General features: G+C 42.7%; 1 protein-coding gene across 1 annotated transcript; it reads right to left on the bottom strand.

Moving 5' to 3' along the window:
* Positions 1-718: 718 nt before the first annotated feature.
* On the bottom strand, positions 719-18419 carry wscd2 (WSC domain containing 2). The gene is made up of 8 exons (XM_061671613.1): positions 18215-18419; positions 14782-14896; positions 12888-13072; positions 10440-10561; positions 10202-10376; positions 7921-8085; positions 7603-7803; positions 719-2326 (listed from the first exon to the last, which is right to left on the bottom strand). The coding sequence occupies exons 1-8, from the start codon at positions 18324-18326 to the stop codon at positions 1989-1991; spliced, it is 1413 nt and encodes a 470-aa protein (XP_061527597.1). The 5' UTR covers positions 18327-18419; the 3' UTR covers positions 719-1988.
* Positions 18420-20539: the final 2120 nt, after the last annotated feature.

Raw genomic sequence — 20539 nt, 5'->3', positions numbered from 1 at the left:
ACCATGCACACTCGCGGCCATTTAGAGTCTTGCATGTTTTTGCAATGCGGGAGAAAGCCGGATTACCCGGAGAAAACTAACAAGAGCATGTGGGAAACACTGCAAATGCCACACACAACTCCGCTTTTGACCGAGAGGCAGATGCGCTAACCACACGTCGCTACTGAGCACTGATTAAGTATCCTTGCTATCAATTACAAGCAAATTGTCTGCAGTTTATTTTGTGGAGGTTTCTGCAAAAACATATCTGTTTTGCCTTTCACACAGATGAAATGAGGTTAAGATTAAAAATAAAAATTGTCAAAAAGGTTGCACTACTGTTTTCTGTCTTTATTTTTCTCAAACTACTGCACCTCCCCCCAGTCCTCTTGCTACTAGTGCCGTATTTACACAATCCATTTGATCACGAAACTATTGGATCGTAATTGTCAAGTGCGCATAAAAACAAAAAGGCGCTTTGATGTATGAATAACAGTCTACTTAAATATTCAAAGGATTCTATTCAAAGGAAAGAAACAGCATAAACTCAACTTTTAATTGCATTTTTGCGGTAAACGTGCAGTCGGATCAATAACAGCCAAGCTTGTTTTTTTTTTTTTTAAGTTCGATGGGTTATAGCGGTGACATTCCCTTTCAACGATTGGATGGTTAAGTCAGTGATGTCATCATACTGTTGACATTTGACTGCTTGTATAAACAGGAGCACGTGAATGCGTTGTCAGATTTACTAATTTATTGGGCTTGATCACAGTACATTCGTTCCATGGCAATACATTCAAATACAACACCTTTGTTCAAGTGCCTGCTTGTCAATGACAACAAGAGCCAATCAAGCTTAAAGCATGTTCAAAATAGACACAATTTCTATCATTTGTTTGCTGTAGTACAAATATTTGGACGTGTCAGCACTCATTACAAAAATATAGATATAAAGTATAATAGCATCCTGAAAATGGAAGTCAGTTAGTCTCCTGGCTCTCAGCATTTGTATTTATTTATTTAAATTCATGACACATGCTTGTTTTGTTCGAAGCATGTGGCATAGCACTTATAAGACGTACTGATGTCAAGAGCGGAATTTTTGCAGTCTGTGGAGTATTTTTACATATTTTTTTTTATTCATGAGTTTAACGATTTCATTGCCCTTATCACACAAAAAAAGTAATTAAAAAAAATGTTTAATCTAGTGCGATTAACTGTCATAAAATGAGCCCCCCCCCCCAAAAAAAACCAAAAACGAAATCATATGACCTTAAGCCTACAGAGTGTGATTCTTCCGATATCTTTGGGCCAAGTGTTGCACCGTCAAGCGCTTTTTGGGTTTTCGGCGTTGAGGCCAGTGTGGAGAGAACATATTCACAAGCAGACTGGTCACGTGTGCGCTGCACACCAGAGATAAATAAATGCTGTCAAGATGAATCCTCGTCTCTCTTTGACTCAGTGCCTTCTTCAGTACGAGGAACTGAGAACTTTATCATCAAAAACAGAATCCCTCTTGCAAAGAGTAAGTTCACTAGCTTACAAAAAAAAAAAAAAAAAAAAAAATCACACGGAATCACACAGTATCATTGTCAGGTAGTTGTAGCCTGCATATTGCATTTATCCCTATGATAAGGAGCCACCCCCCCAACAACACAACATCATCTAAAATGTTTTGTAACTAAAAGAGCAGCAGGAAATTTTAAATCTTGTTTTTTTTTTTTTTTTTTACAAAATAAGCTCAACATACCAAAGAGTATGAAATAGTTTGTATGAAACACGCCAGTGCGCTCCCTCACAGCTGTCTCAAGGCGTGCGCACGTGCCGACACAGCACGTGCACAGAAGAGGACAACAAGTGCTCTTGAAACTCAATTCCTTAAGTTGTCATTATCTGGTTCCACACAGGATGAGTTGGGAAAATAAAGCAAGAATAAAAGTGTCTAATTCATTGCATTTCAATGAGAGAGAAAAAAAAGCGGGTTTCACGTATATCATCTTGGCATGTATTCATCTGGAACACCAGACATGTTCCTCTTCTTTAAGGCAGCAGTCGACTGTTCTTATGAGTTCGTTGATGTTTGTTTGCATTTCAGGAGTGTAGGGGTTATATTCGAGTTTGCGAAGGCCTGATCTCTTGAAGTTGCCGTCCTTCTGGCCCTCCACGCAGAGCAAACGCTCCTCGGAAACCTTCGGGCCCAAAAACTGAACCATTCCCTTGAGATGGGAGAACAAGTCTCTCTTCAGGGCCTCAAAGTGGACCACATGGACGTTCTTCCCATAATGGAGCCAGTCCAACGTGTGGGATGCCCACCAAGGAGCGTAGTTCTTCACAAACTCGGGCCACTCTGCAGGAAAAACAAGCATACCGAATATAAATAGATGAGGATTTTTGAGACTTGAAAAGCTCAGCCAATTTTAGCAGGCCTCCAACAAGGAGAAAGAGCCAAACAAACCAAAGATCATTTTCATTTGCCAAGTGTTCAATCCTCCAAATACTTTCATTCTTTGTTATTCATTGTTTTTCGATAAGAAATAATTCACATGAAGCAAGAAAGCAGCGTGGTAGCTTGTTCTTGAGGTACATTAGGGAAATCACAACTCAGACTCATCAGATCATTATGGATGAACAGTGAATGCAAATAAAACGCTGTATTCTTATTTTGTTCTCATTAAGGCATGGGAAATTGGCTTTGTAGAAAATATCATCTGAAGCAAAAAAAAACTAAAAACGCTTACGCTGGACAACGTGTAAGTCTCGTGTGACCTCTTAAATTCATGGAAAACATTAAATCCAATCACGTTTTCTTTTGAATTTTAGAGAAATGTACAGTAATGCTAATTGGATAAAGTAGCAAAATTACAAGAATGAAGCCGCACATTTAGGAGAAAATTGATTTTTTTTTTTGAATTGATGCAAAAATAACAGGCAGAAACATGTAAGCATGAGAAGTTTAAAATGATTGTATAGTATAATATATATATTATAATATAGATGTAACTGTATATACCAGCTATTTGTACTGTATAGGGAAAAAATGTCACAGCATAACCAGCACTATTCCTCCCATTAAGAATGCAAGAGAGGTGTGTCATAAATGAGCTAACAATGGCAACTGTAAAACTGAATTTGTTTGCGTTGTTTCTTTGGAGAGCTGTTTCGTGGTCCTTTGTCGGTAAAAGTTTGAGAAACAGATTGAAGGTTGATGTCAAATGCTTTTTTGATATCCAGCAAGGCTTGCGTCGCTATCTCACAAACAGGATGACAGGCGGCGTTAATATCACAGCGGACCTTATCGTAGCGTCTGCCCATATGACGAGAAATGCAGAGGAAGTGCCGTTCTGTCACGCTGTCTGTTTTTCCTCCGAAAAACTACAAAGTAATAGGAAACCAAACTAAAGACACATCTTGTTTGGCTCACTTGTGAACGGATTGTGGCGCTTCTATTCTTAGCTGACATTTGACCGCCGACGCCTTATAAGTGTGTAAAAGTGGAACCTAATGGGCAGCGCTTTACGAAGTGACAGTTCTTTCAAATAAATGGCACGTTAGCCCAAGCGGACTTGAAGGGTCCCCACGGAAAGCGTCCGTGTCAGGGGCATCCTCCGCAGAAGCGAGCGCATCAAACGATACAGTACGCGCGGCTCCCCAAACGCGCTGTAATGCTAACGCTCAAGCTCGCAGCTTCCCGCCGTATGTGAAGTGGCAGCTGTCAAAATGTCTTTCGCGTACGGATGTCATCGCATCATTTCCCCCCACCGACACAAAGTGGGGACGCTCATTGGAAACGGCAGACCAAATGTGCTGACGTTTTCACAAAGAGATATAACTGCTGGGTCGGCAACTCGACAGCCTCTGGAAAATCGATTTTTCCACAGAGAAGGTACGGGGACCAGACAAAACCAGTTGCCATAGTTACAGAGACATACCTAAATGGATATACTGGGGGCAGGGGACTATGCAGGAAATATATAAAGGACACAAAGGGGCACATCATCTGGCCTCATGGGATTACTGAGTCCTTAAATTTATTTTCTTGTATTATATCAAGAAAAATACATTTTGACATTGACTCAAAGTTAACACCACTGGAAAAGGGACTCAATTAAAAACGTTGCACCCCTAACTAATTAATTAATGCGATACAAAATACTCATTACGAACCAAATCTCAATTTACATGGGGAAAGATATTCCAATATAAACCCAGTTAGGGCAATAATAGAATAAGAGCACATCTTGTAATCATGATAACGAACGCCTTACGCGTGGAGAGACGTGGGTAGACTGTATACAGTTTGTTTTTTGGCAATATCATTTCGAATACGAGAGGAACCAATATGACAAAAAAAAAACAAAAAAAAAACACTGAGGGTGTTTGTGTACAGCGAGAGATTGTCAGGTGTGCTGCGGGAAACGATCCGATTTCACATGTTTGGCAAACAAAAAAGAATGTATTTTTGGTCAACTATGTAGTATGCCAGCGATTTTTCGTGACAGGCAGAGCAACTGAAAGCTCGTCCACCAATCAGGGCATTGATATAATATGTTGTGATGTAATAAATAACGATTCCTTCAAATGACTTGTCCTTGACATTTTACTGGCAACATCTTTTCACATGCTATTTCTAAGCAAATTGCCAATTCCTAGTCTGTCAGTGAACTTTGACATGAAGAACATAACTGCTCCAGCAGCTTACAAACACGTCTAATTATCACGAACGTGTGCGCAAGTACAGACGGATGCACACGTACTCTCTAATTAAGTTTGGCACGGGCGCCCGAGGAGCGTGCTGGTTGTACGCGGTGACATGACTCATCTTGCCGTCAAGCGGCGTGACTAAGGCCTTGTTTCATTTCTCATTTTTGAGGAGAGACGCCGTCACCGCAGCCTAATCATTTGCCTTGATATTTAAAAACATTGCCACATTGGGGTTCGAAAGGTCACAACCGCATCAACCCTCGGCTCAGTGGTCATTTCCCCTCTTTTGTGATTGTTCCACGTCATTACATATTTGCTCAGACACACGATCAAACCACCTCGACAAATTGTAACCCAGCCTGAGCGAGAGGATGCTGCTTTTTGTCGTGGTAGTTGCATTGCGCAACTTTCTTTTTTTTCTTTGGTTTTTTTTTGTTTTGTTTTTTTGCATCAGCGTAATCAAAGTACACACTAAATGTCAAACACACACGTAAACATCGGAAGCTCTGGAGTTCAGCTGCCCTCGAGCCAAACGCTCACATTCTTTAATTCCACCTTACTCTGCTCTTCTCGCCAGCAGCGACTAAATGTACGCGCACGGTGGCTGCGAAGTACACAACACAATGGCAAATCATAAAAGCCAATGAAAATCAGACAGAACAACCACAGGCCATAAAGCACAGCGACCTCAATCCACTGACTGGACTTCTTAGGCAGACGCCGCTCGCTATTGCTGCTCACTGGATGGAGCCACGATCCGCCCCCTTAAACAGCAAGCCGAGTTTACTGAAGCCCCCACAAAAATGACTACCATCTAGATTATTTCATTTTTAGAGACATTGCGGAAATCATAGCCTCTAACCAGAGATGATGTACAGTAACTGGAAAATGATTGCATGAAGAAATATTTTTGCCAGACCATTTGACTCTAAAGCAAATAGTTTTGTAGCGGGACGAGAAGACGAAGGGAGAAAATGTCTTCAGTCATCTTGTGTCCATGTTATCTTTCTTCTTCCTTCTTCATTTTGCATGCATGCAACTTCCCGTCTCTAATTTACATACATTTCCCATTGGCACGTCAAATTTTAGTGACAATTTACATAATGACGACACAACGTTTAGAATGGGCGTAACATAAATCATTTAGTGCTATAAATTGAAATAAATCCTCCTCGTATGCAGGTCAACCTCTGAAATGTCAAATGTTTGAATTCTGCTATTTTTAGGAGCATTTCAAATGTGACAATCAATCACAATATTTGTCAATTAACAAAAGTAACCCAATTTCTTGGCTTAGATTTGTTCATTGGATGGATGTTCGTCATTATTAGCTGACTGGTTTGGAGAAATTGAACGGTTCCAGCGCCCTGTGGTGAGAGGTGTGTGTCAAGTTCCAGCGCGTGTTGAAAACATCTCGCGTTTCATTCGATTGAAACGGGTGGATTTGCCCCGATCGTGCGGTTCGTTTGGTCATGTGCGAATGCCTTCGCGTGAACCCGGCCGGGTGCGCGGCGAACAAGACGTAGTCTGTCTGTCTCAGTCTGCTTGCAAGTCAAACGTGCCGAGACTCATTTCAACTTGAGCTCAAATCTGAACAGCAAATGACGGGGGGGGGGGGGGAGAGGAGAAAGAAAGGGAAAAAAATAAAAATAAAATAAAAAAAAAAAAGCATAAAGGGATCACAAATATTTGACAGTGAAGAGCAGCAAATGTGTTGGATGTGCAATTTCTCTGCCACTTTTCTCCATCTGCGTTCGGGTGTGTGTTGTGAGAATGAGCTTTTTCCATTTTTTATTTTTCATTTTTTTAAGATTTCCGTGACATTTCAGCTGGCAAAATATGAAATAACTCACTCATGTAAAGCTGTTTGCATTAGAACATTTGACATTTTGTCACACAATATACAATATCACCAACACGATACTCTCAAGTCATACCTTTGTACGTAACTTCTTTGGTTAAACTAAGGAGCCTTTGGGCCAATGAAAATGAGTAATGCCAGTGTGAACATTAAGTTAACAAAATGCACCTTTTTGTTGTTTTTTGTTTTTACTTTGATCTGGACAGGCGTAGTAGACTACATGTGTGAACGCAATTACCAAATATTGTTCCAAGCACTGACTCCCAACCAGGTTGCCGTGAGATCATCGGTGGAAATGATCCAATTGCACTTAGTTTGTCAGAAAATGCTATGAATTACAAATATATATTTGTCCGTCTATCTATGACAGTGACGTATAGTGACAGGCAGACCAATTAAATGCTCTTCCATTCGATAGCAGATGACACAATAAGGCTGTGTGTCCAACTGTTTCCACAACAACAGAATAAATCATAGCTTCCTGGGAGTATTCAATTAAACAGGCCCAGATTTGACACAGAGCAGTTCAATTTGCAAGTAATATGAGGTGAGATCCTGCGATTGGCGGGCGACCAGTTCAGGGTGTGCCCCGCCTCTTAACCGGAGATAGCTGGGAGGCTCCAAACACACCGTGTGAGGATAAGCGGTACAGAAAATGGATGGATGAGGTGAGATCATCATTATTTCAGTGTTCATATTTTTGGTGACATGTTTGTTCAGTGGTGTGCTAGAAGATTTTTCTCATGAGTGCCTTGGCTCAATAAAGGTTGGGAAACAACTACAATTGAATTACATCACATGATGTCTGACATGTCAAATCTATGCTCAGAGTAGACGTTATGAAGCGCTTATGTATTTTCTTAATAGTTAAAACAATGTTAGAGTCCCTTTGGGGCCTTGGGAGTGTAAGATGTTCTATTTGAGGTTGTCATTTTCCTGTCCCAGCAAATCTAGTTCATGCCTATGCACCTGAGTGAAAGTATTCCTACTTTCTTGAATATTTCAACGTCATGGCAGCTCATAACATGTGAAATACATTAGCTCCATCTTCTGACACTCACCTTTCCCTTTCCAGTGGGCCTGGGAGGCGAATCCAATGTGGCCGCCATATTTGCGGTTAAATTCTGCCATGAGAGCCTTGTAGGGGTTTCGGATCATCAGGATGCTGGAGTGAAAGGCTTCAATCTCCTTTTTTCCACTCTCATGCGTCTTTATGCAGATGGTCCTTCCGCTCCGCCAGTGGTCTCGCTCGCCTTTAAATCCTGTGAAACGACGAGAGCGCACAACAAATGCATTTATTCCTCCAAGGCATAGAGGCGAGGGGGGGGGGGGGGGAGAAAGTGGTGTATATTGACTCATAAAGGCAAGGCCTCTTCTACCTTTATTATAGAGGGAGCCGTCAAAGTAATAGCTGCCTGTATAGAAGCCGGTGGCGAGCTCTATGAGGTGTCGAGCCCAGGTGTTACCGGCTCCGGGGAAACTGGCGAGGGCAACCAGCTGATTGGCACGAGTGGGTAGGAAGTGCCTGTCCATGCAACGGTTGTCTGCGTGCAATATAAGACGGATCATGTTATAGTTATTCATTCTGTTATTCATTCTGTTTTATTAAAGGCTTTGAATGACAGACGGGTACTATGTGACTGCATACAGTGTACACTGACAGGCCACAACATTAGGTACACCTGCAAAAATCTGATGAGATATCCCAAACGAGAGCTTTATCAAAACATTTGCCTTTAGAAAGAGAAGTGGTGTCGAAAACAGATTGACACATTGCTCATCAGCCGAAGAAAAATATTTTTGGAAATGACACAATGCTGGGATTTTGCGAGAGACATTTGAAGTGATTAGAGAAAGAGGAAGTGAAGTCCTCCAGAGGAAAGGTCAACAAAGGCATGTTTTGTGTTGTTGCGGTGGGCGACGTGAGAGCTTCTTCTTTCCTCTCCAACCCCAATTCCAATGCAGTTGGGATATTGTGTTAAACATAAAAAAAAAAAACAGAATACAATGATTTGCAAATCACGTTCAACCTATATTTAATTGAATACACTACAAAGACAAGATATTTAATGTTCAAACTGATAAACATTATTGTTTTTAGCAAATAATCATGACCTTCGAATTTTATGGCTGCAACACGTTGCAAAAAAGCTGGGACAGGGTCATGTTTACCACTGTGTTACATCACCTTTGCTTTGAACAACATTCAATAAACGTTTGGGAACTGAGGACACCAATTGTTGAAGCTTTGTAGGTGGAATTCTTTCCCATTCTTGCTCGATGTACAGCTTCAGCTGTTCAACAGTCCGGGGTCTCCGTTGTCGTATGTTACGCTTCATAAAAAAAACACATTTTCAATGGGAGACAGGTCTGGACTGCAGGCAGGCCAGTCTGGTACCCGCACTCTTTTACTACGAAGCCACGCTGTTGTAACACGTGCAGAATGTGGTTTGGCATTGTGTTGCTGAAATCCCTAAATTCCTTGCAATTGTACGTTGAGGAACTTTGTCCTTAAACTGTTCGACTATCTTCTCACGCACGTGTTCACAAAGAGGTGAACCTCTCCCCATCTTTGCTTGTGAATGACTGAGCAATTCAGGGGAGCTCCTTTTTCTACCCAATCATGGCACCCACCTGTTCCCAATTATCCTGTTCACCTGTGGGATGTTCCAAACAGGTGTTTGATGAGCATTCCTCAACTTTCTCAGTCTTTTTCGCCACCTGTCCCAGCTTTTTTTTAACGTGTTGCAGCCATAAAATTATAAGTTAATGATTATTTGCTAAAAACAAAGTTTGTCAGTTTGAACATTGAATGTCTTATCTTTGTAGTGTATTCAGTTCAACATAGGTTGAGCATGATTTGCGAATCATTGTATTCTGTTTTTATTTATGTTTAACACAACGTCCCAACTTCATTGGAATTGGGGTTGCAAGTCAGTGGAAAATTCTAAAAGTCAACCACAAGATAGCTTATCGAGTTCCCAAAACATTCTCTTCAAGTTCTTCACACACTGCAGCTTGATTGTAGCGTGTGTGTTTTTTTTTCCCAGGCCGTTTATTTTTGCTGAGCCAAGCCACTGCTGTCTTTTGCCTTGAGGAAACATCGCCCACAACGGCGCATACATGCTGACACTTGAGGCCAACTGCTACGTGGGAATAAGACGAAATGAATCTCCTGCACATTGAGATATGAAAACAGAACTAACTAGACGCTCAGAAGAGCACAGACCCCCACCGGGGCAGAACAATCCTATTTAGCATCGAGGCCAAATTGTACACCCACCTCCTACATTTGCCTGAATCTTGTCATTAGGATGCATGCATTATACAGTGAAAAACCAAGGATCGTATTTCTATCCACAAAGAAATCGGCACTTCCTTGGCAAACGCACGGCTTCACAAAATTTGGGGAAATCTGTTAAGCAGTTTTTTTGCGTAGTGTACACTTTATTATCCACCAACCAGTTTCGACACCATGAAGGTGCATGCATTAACTAGAGTGGTGCACTCAGCAGTTTGACTTGTTCCCCCTTAGTGCACCAGCGCTCCCCTGCTTGTCTGTTATTTAGTCAAAACACAGGAAGTGGCTATCACGCGTTCAACTTGTACCGATGCGCCTCACGCTCCGGCGAGCCAAGCCAACTTCACAACATACGTTACCTTGAACCTGCGTTTGGTACGCCACAAAGTACTCGTCGTTCCCGCAGCTCTCAAACTCCTCGCCGAGGCAGCGGTGGAGACACATGGCCTCGTCCTCCGGCTCGTGAAGGGAGAAGAGGGGGGTCGGGAAGCCGCAGCGGCATCGATCCCCGGCCAGGACGGCCAGCGATTTCTCCTGAAATACAGCGGCCATTAAACACCGAAGGCGGGCTGTCATGCGCGACGGGATCCGCCTCACCTCCTCCGTGCATGTGTCGACACATTTGTCAACAGACATGTTTTGGATGAAAATGCTAAAAGGGAGAGCCATCGTGACGTTGTCTGGCCTGCGGAAACACCCCTTGAAAATGGCGCTGCCGTCTGAAAAGCCCAAAAAAAAAAAAAAAAGCTGAATGTTGCTTACCGATAGGAAGAAAACAATATATCCTTCAATTTTACCCTTCCTGAGCGCAATCGCCATTCATGACCTCCATCCGCTGACCCCTGATGAAGACCACCCACTGGGATCTCGCCTCCAGTCTATTGAGGCCCTGACCTCCTTTTCTCCAATACTACTCCCATTTTCAGAGTCTGTTAATGACCTTTAACCCCACAACCTCATTCTAATCTAATGGTTGGACCCGACCACAACAGCAGAGCAAAGCTACTTCATTCGCCACTGTAAATTTAATCTCATTTGCTCCGTCGCTTACTTTCAACTGCTGCAAATTGTCCGGTGGTTCCCCTAGTGTTTTTTAAAAAAAACAAAAACAAAAAACAGAGGGAGGAAAATGAAATGGTTAAAAGTGTAAGCACATTTGCTGACATGCAAGACATACCACCGAAACCAGGGGTGTCAAACTGATTTTTATCGAGGCCACGTTGTCATTTCAATTTCCCTTAGAGGGCCGTTTTGACAGTGAAACCATACCTCATCATATTCCTTTATATCCACAACAAATTGAGTTAGTTTTAAAATCAGAAGGATAATAGTTTGTTAGACTATTGATCAAGTTACTGTAAAAAGAGGATTGGTAGCAGAAAAATGCCATATCTCAACATTTGGAATTTTTGTTCAGATTTTAGCAAGAATCATGGAAGTTGACGGTCATGATTTCCTTTTGCGGGACCACATAAAATGATGTGGCGGGCCACATCTCTCCCCCGGGCCTTGAGTTTGACACCTATGAACGAAACAGACTTCAACAATAATATTTAAGTCAGGAGAATAGATTTATTTTTTTTTTTTTTTTTACACTGATATGCATGCACCACTGCATAATAAACTCATGATATTGTCTTACTGTATGTCCTATAAGATTTTAAAATAGTTCTTTTTAGCTTTAGTCACGTGCCTCAATCTAATGTTTTATTAATCTTTAACCTTTTTATCTCACTGAAGCTAAATTTTTAATGTCATGTCCATGTTTCTGCTTTTTCCCCTATAGTATCTTTCTCTCTGTCACCCATCTTTGTCCGCATACGCTTTTTCAAATGGAGTTTTCGTGCACTGTTGCCTTGAGCATATGTGCCCCATGCAAAAATGTCACATAAACACAGTCTTCAGGGATGAATAAATACTGCACGTGGCTGAAAACACCTTATTCCGCTGCCTCTAAAACAAAGCGAGGGAAGTCGAAGAAAATTTATACTTATAATTTATACTGCGCGTTCTCTCAGGAAGGGGGACAATTTCTCAACTTTTATTGAGCAAATACAAAAATCACGTTAGTGTAATTTTTTTGCTTAATCAGCCACCTCAACACATTATTATTTCCTCTTATTTAGTTTTTTTTTTTTTTTTTTTTTTAACTGGCTCACATGACCGAGAGGGGTCAGAGGTGACAACTTGTTGCGCTGACGAAGCAGCAGGAAAAAGCGGAAATGAAAATAGTAAACAAACAGCTTTCTACGCGTAAGGAAAATAATAATAATAATAGCTACTGATGCATCTAAAATCTATTTGAAACTATTTAAAATGTATCGCATAGAAACAGCAGGCCCTGTACTGTATTACATTCCGTCTTCTGGTATTAAATCAGAATTGTGTGCTTCACACTCCTCCTGCTTGCTGGAATTTGAAGGAATCTCTGCAAGCACAATGTCCAACAGCAAAACAACGGTTGTTTTAAACCAACCACTCCATGCAGATCCCACACTCTGAAAGAAGAAACAAGGTTCCATCCCTATTTCCGATAATCAGTCTTTACTGTCATCACCTCGCTTGTAAAACAGCAGGCAGCGAGTGTTTAGGATGCAGACCACGGCATGCTGGGGGAGGCAGGTTGCACATCTCTCCCAGGCAAGAAGTAAACACGACAGGGCAGCCAGCTCCCCGATGTGGCATTAGCATCCAATAAAACAAATATTTCCCCTTAAAACAGGCCAACGTGTAACATTTCGGAACCCAAATTACATCTCTGCGGTCACTGTGAATTAGTGTTAGCTGCGTTTCTTGGGGAACGGGCAATTTGTTTTGGTTGTTTAGGGTAAAATTGTTGAAATTAATGTTGATCTGATTACTTCTGGCCAGATTTGTATTGCTTCCTTCTGTTGCTTAGGTGGAGGAGACGAGACAGATGCATAGTGCCGTAGTTAAAACGATTGTTCACATCTCCGAAAAAGCCATTCCTCCCTTGATAGTCGACATCCCTGCGAGTATATGGAGCGGCATGTGGTTCCACTGAAGTAAAGAGGATTTTCTCACATCGCCGTGCCGACTCCTGGCTCAGCTCCAGCCTGTAGATGGATAGCCGGTTGGCTCCTCCGCACATGTTGCTCTTTTCTCCTTTACACTCCATGTTGCATTCACTCTCCGAAGCGTTGGCCGTCTGAATCTTGTGACCGCAGTAGCACTCGGCTCCAAACTCCAAACCTGCGTACATGTAACCTCTGCGCACAGAGAGGGAAGAAGAAGGATTAGCATCATTAGTAAAGTCTAAGAGGCGAGTGTTAATGACCTGAACATTCATTATGCCTTAATCCTTCCCTGGCTAATGTAGATTCATATTGAGAGTAACTGTAGTCAATAAAAGCAAATAAATAATGCACAGAGGCTGTCCAAGTACAGACGTTACTTTGGAACAACGTCTCTCTCTCTCTCTCTCTCTCTCTCTCGCTCTCTCGCTCTCTCTCTCTCTGTGTTGGCCACTGAAGATGAACGCCGTTATACATGCTAAGAGGTTTTGAGGCACGGCCAATTATAAATGATTGCAGTACTCTTTATAAGGCTTTCCTCCTGTGTCCCTGCCTCTGTTGACTTGACTCCCAAGAGGCCTTTCGGGTGCAATTAGAAACCCTTCACACCCTCCAGCCCTGCCAATCAAACCCAAACCTCTCTGCACTATTGCACGCCGCTGCCTCTCATTTGTTTGTCTTCTTTTATTAAACTACGCTCTAGAAATAGCAGGTGGGCTGGCCGGCTGCAGAAAGCCGGCGTGAGGAGAAAGCGGCTGAAAACAAGCGGCTCTCTGCACCTATTCTGCACTCGGAGAATCAGTGATGGGTGTAATGCGGTGCATTGGATAGAGCCGTCCTCGCTATTCCTCGGGGAGGAAAAGAGGCGAGAGGAAGACGGCGGAGGAGAAAAGAAGACAGGAAGTGAGGGGAGGAATAGAGGAGAGGAGCAGAGCTCAAAGGGAAACAATGAGCACTGATTAAACTGATTGGAACGACTGCAAGGAAAAGGCAGAGCTCTTCTAGAAGTGGACGTTTATGCAGATTGTGAACGGGAAATGGCGCATCGACTCCAATATGCAAGCGAATTCACTACTTACCCGTAAAGAATAAAACAAGTGCGGTATACAAAAATAAATATGGCCAATAGGTCCACATTTCATGGGTTTAACTCTTCTGCACTGGTTTTCCACATCTTTCCGAAACCTGCCTGCATGTATTTTTCCAGTTCAGAGCGATGTGTCAAGTTCTCGCCCGCAGTCGGCCGACTAAATCATCACGAAGGTGACGGAGGGCGAGGTTCAGGCCCGGCTAGTCAATTTCATCTCCCCCCAAAGTCAGAAAAGCATTTCTTCACGGAGCTTTGCGCACACTCACTCTCAGGCCTCTCATAAACAAAAACCCACCGCAGCCTTTCCGCCAACAGGCACACAAACACGAGTACGAGAGAGTGAAGGGTTGAAAGCAGGTGCTTAACTTTTTATAAGTTCGCAGGCCACTTCATTAGCCACCACTGCACAGGCTGTTCTGCTGGAGAAACGCCGCAACTCAGATCTGAAGGTTTGCCCCTTCATATCATCTATTTATTAATAATAAAGCCATTAGGTTGTGCAAGAGTACATAAAATTTTATATCGCAAGCGTGTATTTTACAACTTGCTGCATGGGACTCATCCACGCAGTTAAAGCTGACAGAAGGTAAGCAGAAGTACAGTAGTGTCCTCAGACACGTGGGCATGTTTTTCAGCCGGTGATGTTTACGAGTAGATCCAGCACATCTAATGAGGGAGAGCCTTTTAATCAGCCTCTCTGAATTTACATCAGCTCATCTGGATAATCAATTTTAATTTATATCTCAGCCTGACAAGATGGCCGGGAAGGAGGAACGGAAGAGTGTTTTGTTGTTGTTGCTGTTGTTTTTCATACCTTTCTGCACAGTTGTCCTGGCAACGGAATACAGTCATTTTTTTGTAATCAAAATATGAAACTCCTTTCAGGGCCCTCTTTTGTGTTGCATCAACGTAGCAACCAATATACTTTGCTGTAAAAATGGGGGGGAGAAAAGAAATAAGGTTAGATTAGTTAAATCAATGTGCAGCAAGACAGACACTTCCAATGTAATGACTTTGTGCAGTATCTACATTATACATGATATTTCTGGCATAATAATTGAGTCCAGCTATGCAAAACAGCCTTTTGTTCGACTTCACAAGCGCGTACAGCAAGTGAGCAAGAGAGGAGTTCAAACTGGGGCAGAATCTTTATTTATTTATACAGATACACACCCCCTTCTAGTGGCCAGCAGCTGTAGTGGTTCATCTCTGCATTTTTAGAAAGCGTGTGTGTCGATGTTTGTTTGTGCGCGCGTGTATTTATGCGTGTGGCTTCAGTGAACCTCTGGCTTCTTCTTCAATGAAACACAGTTCATCCGACCGGCTGAGCTCAGCCGAACCTTGCGCAAACAATCCTTCCGCCATCTGTGCTGTGCCATTACCCCGCTGAGCCGCTGCTAATAGCTAAACGGCCGACCATTGTCTTTGTCCCCGCATTACTTTAATTGTTGTGGTTTAAAGGGCCGTATTTGAGCCGCATGTGGTGTGACAGGGCGGTAATCTTCCTAGTAACTACTGTTCAGATGGGGGGAAAAATTAAGTACAGTCCATGCAGATTATAGGATAGAGAAAACTGCCGTTAACCAAATTCTGAAATTGCGTATGATATCAGGACGCAACACGATATTATTATACTTTTAATATCATTTTCTCCACAATGGCCTCACTGTACCTGATCCCCTCTGCAAATGTCAACGGAATTCAGCTATATTTGGCCTTCCCTTCCGCCTCTCACCGTGTCACCTTACTCCTGTTTCCACGCTACATCCTGTCCGATTGCACCGTGCAGCGCATATGCGTTCGTGTGTGCTGTGCCGCGCCGCAATATTCCCCTCCAAATGAGATTCCGAGCCAGTGAGAATGGCTGCAGTCAGAGTGAGAGGAGGCTAAAAGTCTCTTAACTCCGGCATAACAGGATTCTGAAGATGGTTACGGAGTAATGAGAGGCTCTGGATGTAAAACGATGAGAGCAAGCCAATGCATTCAAGCTGCTAAGTACTCTATCATCACGTTCTGCTGCAGTCCTACGACGTTTGAAATTTGCGGGGAAATGGACAGGGGCGGCACGTGGAAAATAATTGTTTTAATCAGATAACATGGGGCTTCGGTGTACAGCGTAAACATGTTGGCTTCCAAGGCATTCCTGTGAAGAGAAAAACACCTTGCTTCCCTGCTGGCATATTAAATAATGATATATAGTCTGAGTGGTGGCTTAGAAAAATTGAGCACAGCTTTTGTAGTGGAATAACATTTTGATGTCCTCCAGCAGCCTGATCCTCGCCAGCCTCACAAAGGTCTCACGCAAGTCTCACCTCAGCAAAGCAGCCGCCACTTTTACACTGCCATCATTTATCCATTTGAATGCCGCCGTGTTATTCGATCATAATAAGCTTCTGTCTGCCTGTGCTGTTAATGGGTGCAAATGTGTAACCCACACATTGCAATGGCAGGGGGGGGGGCCGACATACGTGCGTTTTGATTATCTATTTTAAGATGCGATGAATGAATAAATTGAAATACACAAAGCGAGCGTGTTATCTTCCTTTCAGTGGAAGTTGAGGGGAGTCTGGAGTGACTAAGTGATAAAATGAGCATGCACATTATACAATCCAAAATACAGCCATTTTCTCATTGTCCTACAGAAAATGACTTTCAGCTGGAGAGGTTAGTCGTGTGGCTGAATGCTAATGGCGCCACCGCAGTGCTTTGGTGCGTCTCCACGTTTTAACGGCAGTGATGGAAGGGAACTGAGGTGCTTTATTAAAAATGTGGTCACTTCTCACGAGCAGTCTTAGCAAATGTGCAGAGCGAAAAACAGAAGAAAGGAACGAAAGATTGCTCCCGTGTGTGCAGTATTTATGTCCAATTTGTCATTGCAGTTACCCATACTTTTCATCTAGTAGAGTCTGCTTTGAAACTACTTTGTTTTAATCCCACTGCACTTCAGAGAGAAACATTGTGCATTTTTCTCAGCAAGTGGTATTGGGGGCTGGGGGGAATTTTACTCATGTAAAATAACAATAGAACAGCGTAAGATGCAGATTTACCTGATTAGGTATCGTGTGAGACTGAGCAGCATTTTTTGTGCTAATGATAATATTGTGATTCCCACCCACTGTACAGTGGCACATTTGTGCGCGCCGAGAAATCATCAGAAATGAGGCAATTTCATTTCATTGGTCAGAACATTTTTCATTTCTTGCAACCCGTGAATACTCTTTTTGTGACAATTTTGATTGGTGGTGCGCTGTGAGATTTTTCTAATTAAAAATATGTGCGTTGGAAAACACTGAATTGTCCAGCTGCATGGAGATCAGCTACTTGGAAAAACTACATTACGAATGTTCCATGAATAATATTTACTCAATCTACCACTGTGTACGTTGTTTAGTTTTGAGCTGGAAGATGTGAGCAAGATGGAGAAAAATTAATTGGGGGAAAGATTAATCAGCTAAATTACCCTACAGTTAAGTTAAATTACACACTGACAGGCTTCGGCAGGATATTGATGTTATTAAATGTCGGTTATTGAGCCTGAACGTACACTTGCCTCCTGATAGAAGCCTTTTAAAGACTTTGAACGCCATAAGATAATGGAGGTTTTTATAAGCACCATTGTAAGGGAAATGAGTTGTCACCATGTTTACGAAGACGCTGTGAACTTTGCTATTAAGTTATTTAGATGTTGTGATTCTTCAGCTGTCTGCGTGGGAGCGTGCAGCACAGCTGAAGCACGGCGGAGCACAACTCTCAAGAGGTTTTCTCAAATGAGGACTTAATCATCGTGATGCTCGCCGACTTATAACACGGCTACAAATGTTCTGTCGTTATCATTTTGCAGTTTGTAATCAGAGATTACGTTGGATCGATGTCACATTAACATGTAATGTTGGAGGTGAAAATACTCCAACGGGATATGTATAATATATAAGAACATTCAAAATGCTGAATCATCTCATAATTAGTTGAGGATTGTAATTAGCAACTTCACAACACCGACAAAACATGGAATTGGAACCATTTCAATATGCTTACAATAATTTCCATGGAATAATTAGCTCATTGTTATGATTTCCTTATTTCAAAGTCGGCTCGTGAGCGACTAAATGTGATTTATGGCCTCTGTTGCGAAATGTACTTTATTAGAGAGATTTCCTTTAATGAATTTGAGGATCCACGGCGTGTGAAATCTGGATAATTGCCCAGCTGAAAATCCACTGCTTCCTGTATGTTTGAGTACAACCCACCTCTTCCGTCGTCCATCTGTTTTGCATTGCGGGCTTTCACTGCAAGGCTCCACTTGTTGGGGTAGTCTCCAGTTTTGCCCTCTTTTATCTGCCCCGCCTTCTGTTTCCACATAGGGGGCGTAACCTCGTCTAGGTCTGTGAGCCTCCTTAAATACTCGCATGATGCCCAGTCCTCCGCTGTCTGACGACGTCATCTGGCTGCCCATCTCTGAGGCCACCACAGTGTACACACGCAGCCCCCGCCTTCCGGGACCGCTGTCGCCAACGATGCCGGCGTGCAGGAAGACGAGGCTTCCGGCGGTCAGGTAGAGCAAGATGAGGGTAAAGAAGCGGACAGGTTTTCTGCGGAAATAACGCTGTATCTTCAGCAGAGCTTTGGCCATGCTGGCTCACACTGCCACTTGAGCACGCCGGCCCAGTGATGAACTCAGCAACAGATCGCCCTGCTTCCCACCCACTAAAAAGTCCTAATAAAAATGTAAATGGTTTCGATGCCTTAATCTGGTATGAAGGTCATCCAGACGACGGCATGACTACTCCTCTGTGGGCGTTTGTATTGTCCAGCGGAAGACACCTCACAACCGCCAGGCTCTCGTGTTCATGTGAGCGAGAGCGTCTGCTGGTTCCTGTTGACAGCAAAACCCAAAGTGCTTGCTCCACGCATCCAGAATGAAAAGAGTGAAAGATGATCACTCAACGCCGCTTTCGCCACAGTTATCAGCCTACAGAAAAGCCATGCCAGGACCACTCCGGCACTTTCTCCCACACTGAGCAACAGGAAGAGGGTTATATTTAGTGCTTGAGTTGAAATCCTTTCACCTTTGAGTGGACGGTTCTTCACGGGGATCCAAGGGAGTCATGGCGTGACTAACCATCTGCAAAAGGACACAAAAATTGAGAAATAAGTGGAGCGCAGTGAGCTTTTTCGCATGAGCAGCACCAAATGACATGCATCAACCTGTGAAATAGCAGAGCAAACACTAAGTACAAAAAGTAAGCAATAAAAGCAATTTAAAAAACTGTGAAACTGTGTCATTATTCAAAAAGGTGGGAAGCTTCACTTAAAGGAGCTCAACTTGTACAAGTACTTTGTCTTTCATAAACTGGGTTAAGCCGGAAGGGAAAAAAACAAAAACAAAACTCTACCCTTTGGCACTTTCACTAATGTCTTTTGGGAGTGGGACTGCGCAGAAATTAAAAAACATTCTCAGTCAAGATGATGAGGTGATGATAACGTTCAGCGACTGAAGAAGCATTTTGAACATTTCAGTAACTAAAACTCTACAGCAATGTCGTGAAAACACCTCTTTACAAGTGAAACCCTGCAACTATTCAAGTGAAAGAACTGGTATGATTTAGTCCAATAATATACTGTATTATTATAACATCTTTAGTACAAGTGTATGCACGAACCCAGTTATTGTTGTGCAAAAGCTAAGCAAGTGTGATATCTTTGTTGGGTTGGGCGGTGTTGTGAGATTATGAATGAGAGAACAAAAAGATTCGCCCTGAGATATTAGCGCACTTGAACTTTTATTGACTTTTTTGAGACATGAATAGGAAAAAAATCATTAATTGGGGGAGCTGGAGGCAACAATAGTTCAGACTGCGGTTCCCCTCCAGTCCTATTTAAGTAACCTCGAGTAAGATACTGAACCCACATTTGGCCCTGATCAGTGCATGAATGAGCTGCTTATTTTCGTTCTACAGTGGGAGGGAAGTATGTGAGTCCTTTGGAACTTGTTAAATTTCTGCATAAATTGGTCATAAAATGTGGTCTGATCTTTATCTAAATCACAAGAATAACAAAAACAGTCTGTTTAAACTCTTACCACACAAAATAATTGTTTTCATATTTTTATTGAAAATAACATGGAGGGCGGCACGGTGATGGAATGGTTAGCATATTCACCTCACAGTTCTGAGGACCGGGGTTCAAATCCCGGTCCTAGCCTGTGTGGAGTTTGCATGTTCTCCCCGTGCCTGCGTGGGTTTTCTCCGGGCACTCTGGTTTCCTCCACATCCCCAAAACATGCAGGGTAGGTTAATTGAACACTCTAAATTGTGAACGGGAGTGCGAATGGTTGTTTGTTTGTATGCGCCCTGCGATTGGCTGGCGACCAGTTCAGGGTGTACCCCGCCTCCCGCCCGAAGATAGCTGGGAGCGGCTCCATCACGCCCTCGACCAGTGTGAGGATAAGCGGAATGGAAGATGAATGAATGAATAACACGGAGGAAAAGGTAAGTGAACCCTTTGATTTAATAACTGGTTGACCCTTTGGCAGCAATAACCTCAACCAAACGTTTCCTGAAGTTGCAGATTGA

The sequence above is a fragment of the Phycodurus eques genome, chromosome 3 (assembly GCF_024500275.1).
Source record: "Phycodurus eques isolate BA_2022a chromosome 3, UOR_Pequ_1.1, whole genome shotgun sequence".
In the NCBI taxonomy this organism is placed as follows: Eukaryota; Metazoa; Chordata; class Actinopteri; order Syngnathiformes; family Syngnathidae; genus Phycodurus; species Phycodurus eques.
This window is presented reverse-complemented; position numbering and strand designations above follow the sequence as displayed.